Source organism: Austrofundulus limnaeus, unplaced genomic scaffold (genome assembly GCF_001266775.1).
Source record: "Austrofundulus limnaeus strain Quisiro unplaced genomic scaffold, Austrofundulus_limnaeus-1.0 Scaffold1548, whole genome shotgun sequence".
In the NCBI taxonomy this organism is placed as follows: domain Eukaryota; kingdom Metazoa; phylum Chordata; class Actinopteri; order Cyprinodontiformes; family Rivulidae; genus Austrofundulus; species Austrofundulus limnaeus.
Window position 1 is genome coordinate 1 of NW_013953950.1, and position 4,238 is coordinate 4,238.

The 4,238-nt window shown below is 34.1% G+C and overlaps 1 protein-coding gene across 1 annotated transcript; it reads right to left on the minus strand.

The window, feature by feature from the left end:
* Positions 1 to 510: 510 nt before the first annotated feature.
* On the minus strand, positions 511 to 2,929 carry LOC106535746 (major facilitator superfamily domain-containing protein 12; the record flags this gene model as incomplete). Its single annotated transcript, XM_014032820.1, is given in 2 exon segments — positions 511 to 2,720; positions 2,799 to 2,929. Coding segments are annotated over 2 exon segments (175 nt in total), but the record flags the coding sequence as incomplete, so codon positions are not given.
* Between the last annotated feature and the right edge of the window lie 1,309 nt (positions 2,930 to 4,238).

Below are 4,238 nucleotides of genomic sequence, written 5' to 3' on the forward strand. Positions count from 1 at the left end.
ATCAGGTGTGTTGGAGCTGGAAAATCTCTAAAACATGCAGGATAGTGGCCCTCGAGGACTGGAGTTTGACACCTCTGATCTAGAAGCTGTCATTGCCAACAAAGGCTTTTGTACAAAGTATTAGATAAATTTCAGTAAGTGTGTTCAATACTTTTTCCCTGTGCCATTCCACATTATTACAAATAACTTCATTTCTGGACATTTATGGTTTGATTTCTTTGTATGTATGGATCACTTGGGTTGTTACCAACATCTGGTAAAAATTTCATGTCATTAGCACCTCTAGTAATATATTTACTGAGAAAAATGGTGACGTGTTCAATACTTATTTTACCCGCTGTACTTGCTTTAGCATTCAGATACTCTTGTGCCAAGTTTAATTAGACTTTATTCATTTCTTTAAAAACAAAATAAATTTTACATACAATTAAAAAATACAAATCACGAAAGGCAGTAGAAAAAAGAAAAAAATCTCATATCTGTCCCTTCTTTCCAAAAAATACATTCAAACAATAATATAAACAAAAACATCAACTCATGCCACTATTCATAAAGATACACATTATTTTATATTTCTTTAATAAACCAACTTTAATAATTTTCACAAACATTGATCTGTCATCTTTAACATCACTCTCCAGATTATTCCATAACCTTATTCCCTGCATTGATGTTCACCATTCCTTCAAATAGGTTTTAAATTTAGGTTTCACAAACATCTCTATCCGCTTAAGATTGTAACAACTCTCTCTTAACAAAATTTAATTGGATGAGGCAATTTCTTTTTGTGACCCCTAAACATAACCAATAATCTATAATCAACCAAATGATAGAACTTTAGTAACTTCAATTGATAAAATATTGTATTTGATGGGTGACTATAAAGATTTCTAGTGATAATTCTAACAGCCCCAAAACATTTACTAAATCATTCACATGTAAAATAAATAACTTTGGGCCAAGTACAGAACCCTGAGGAACTCCACATGTGATGTTAGAGTTCAGATCTGACGTAATTTATTTGAATAAACTGTTTTCTATTACTCAAATAGCTAGACATGTAGTGCTAATCCTCTAATGCCTTATTTATTCAACTTTTCAAGGAAAATAATGTGTCAATAGTTTTGAATGCTTTATTTAAATCAACATAAATATTAACAGAGCTGTTTTTGATCAACAGCAGTTATCTGTTCCATCAATTCCACGAGAGCCACTGATGTTGAATTATTCGCTCTAAACACATACAGTTACTAAAAATATCTTATCAATAAATTTATGTAATCTGGTAACAATTTATACAATAATTAAATAATGAAAATGGCTCAATAACACAAACAATCATATACTTCACATCATAGCCATTATTTAGATTTAACTATTGTTGGCTTATGCTGGATTTTATACACTATTTATGCCCCTTTTAACTTTTTTTTTGCCATTTTGAGCTGTTTACATTTGTTTTGTTAAATTTAAGTTTGCATCTTCAACAAATTTCAAGTTATTCAACACTTTCTGCAGATTCCCAAAAAATGCAATTCCAATTATTATTATTATTATTTTTATTGTTCTGTAGTTGTTTTAAAGTGCTTTGCAAATACAGCAGGAATGGTCTGAATTGTTGGTCCTTCCCTACCTGTGGATTTTAAACAGCCACAGTAAAAGTATGCACTATTTTAATCTTGGTTTCCTTTATCATTGACACATTCTGCAACATGTTGACAGGTGATGTAACAATTTTTACATACCCTGAACAAGAAGAAAAATAATAATTAAAGGCGTGTTTAAATGATGACTTGTAAATTATAAAAAAAACATGTTTCTGTTTTGTACAGTCTGCACGCTCTCATAAAATAGACCTATGTTAAATATACTGTATATATGGAAGACAATGCCAAACGAGGTTTAGTTTAATTTTCTTAAAAGGACAGTGGTGTGCACCGACCACTTTTTAATTTATATTCTGTCAAGCAGCTATCAGTAGTTTATAACTAGTGGGATCAATAATAGAAAGGCAGAAGTCTTCATCCAGGCAAATAAGAACCTATTTTAATATAATTTTTCAGGCTTAATAAACAATTATTTCTCAAAATACAACATATGTAACTTAGCTAATATTTAATTATTAGACATTTTACAATAAAGCTGAAATTAGCTCCACAGAACAAGGTCTGTGTTTCTATGTGAGCTGTGCATACACTCTTATATGCAGATGAGCGGCTGATGTCCGCTGGGAATTTATAAAACATTTAGACAGACTAGATGCACTGATCAGGCAGTGTGACCAGTATAAGCACCTTTTGTTCATTCAGATAAAAACATGGACATTTGTTTGGGAAAACAGCACAAAGCTATACAAATGTGCAAAAGTAGACGTTTATTATTAGTGTTCTTACCCACACTGGTGGATAAGAACACTAAATTATCCCTCAACCTATAAGGGGTAAGTAAGTGTTAACCTAACCCGAGGTTTAACCCTAACCTTAACAGAACAAATCTTCAGAAACTGCCAGATTTTCCCTTTAAACCCTACTTTCTTGTCTTTGTTTCACTGGTTGCCAGCAGCTGTTGTAAACTTTGTCACTTGACGTGAAAAAGGAATAACAATGGAGGTTCCGGTGGTCCACCTCAGACCACAGATTGTTTTTCTCCTTTATGTTTCAGGAAACCAGGAGCCTGTTAATTGACTCTTGCAACATCATCAGGAAGAACCTGCAGATCCCCTAGAAGCAAAGAGATGAAGCTGAACCTGAGTACAAAGCACACATTATGCATACCGTGTGAATGTTGGCACCACTTACTTGGTCTGATCTTGATTGGCCAGATGAGAATGGAGCAGAGAGCCAGAGCTGCAATGATTGCCACGCCCCCCGTTACTGCGACCATAACATGGTGGTAAAACCACACGCAGGCCGGGCAGCACACCACAGTGCTGACGGACACACAAACAGCACAATGAGTGTTAAAGCAGAAGATCCGTAACGTCACAGAACTCTTTTTTTTAAATTTCAAACTCAATTCAAATATCCACCCACGGTTATGACATTGTTTAACAGAACTGAACCTAAAAGGCTCCTCAGAGATTATTTTATCCACTGCCAAAAGACGACGCTTTTACCTGTGTCTGTTAGGAAAATATCACTTCAATAACTAGATGACTTTTAACAAACTTGAACAAGATTATTGTTGGATATGAATCTACAACCAAGTAACTTCATTAACTTCAAACATTTAAGATAGTTGTCACAACCAACTGACATTAAAATCCACAAAAAAATACAAGAAATGAGTTAATGTTAGGATTAGGGGGAAAGTCAATCATAACACAAATTGTCATTTTTAAAAGTTGGCCAAAGTAGCTACAACTCTGTTAGTTTTCAACATAAACTATAATCAGGGTTCCCACACCTGGGTCAACATCAAATTCAAGGACCTTTTAAGGACTTTCCAATTAGGGCTGTGTATTGGCAAGAATTTGGCGATATGATACATATCATAACAGAGGGGTCACGATACGATATATCCTGATATATTGCGATACTGTAAGCAAGGCAATATATTGTGATATATTGCGATTTTTTGTTCAAAAATTCTATTAAATAAAAACCTCTTACTGAAATAAAAAAGAAAAGCTAATGTTTACTTACAATGCTAATGCTACCCTTACTCTCTGGCGCTCAAGAGATAGAGGAACCAAATGGCTGGTTCACTGCTGCCAACTAGTGTTCAGAGGATGAACTACAACATAAAAATGGACGGTTGGCAAGAAGGTTGACATTATAACCTTAATTAAAAATCAATACAGGTCTTTAGAATATCGATACAGTATCGGGAAATGAAATATCGTGATATTTCAGTGTATCGATTTTTTCTTACACCCCTATTTCCAATACCAATATCCTCAAATTTAAAAACCACGCGCGATGACAATTACCTGCTGCTACCACAGAATGTTAATAAACAGGTTTAATATCATGTAAATTCAATAAAAAACTCAACAACATAGAAGTTGAGTCAGAATCAATGAAAGAAAGTGGATTATACCCTACATTCATATCTACATGTCCTGGGAGGTTGGGCAGCTCACTTTGGGAGGAGGGGAGAACGACCCGCCCTGCTCTGCTCTGATTGGATAAACTATGACTATGGCTCACATTATTTGTTGAAAGCCAAGTCAGTTTATGGTAACTCTGAGTTATCCACCATAACAAATGTAAGTTTTTTATTTTATTGTATTATTA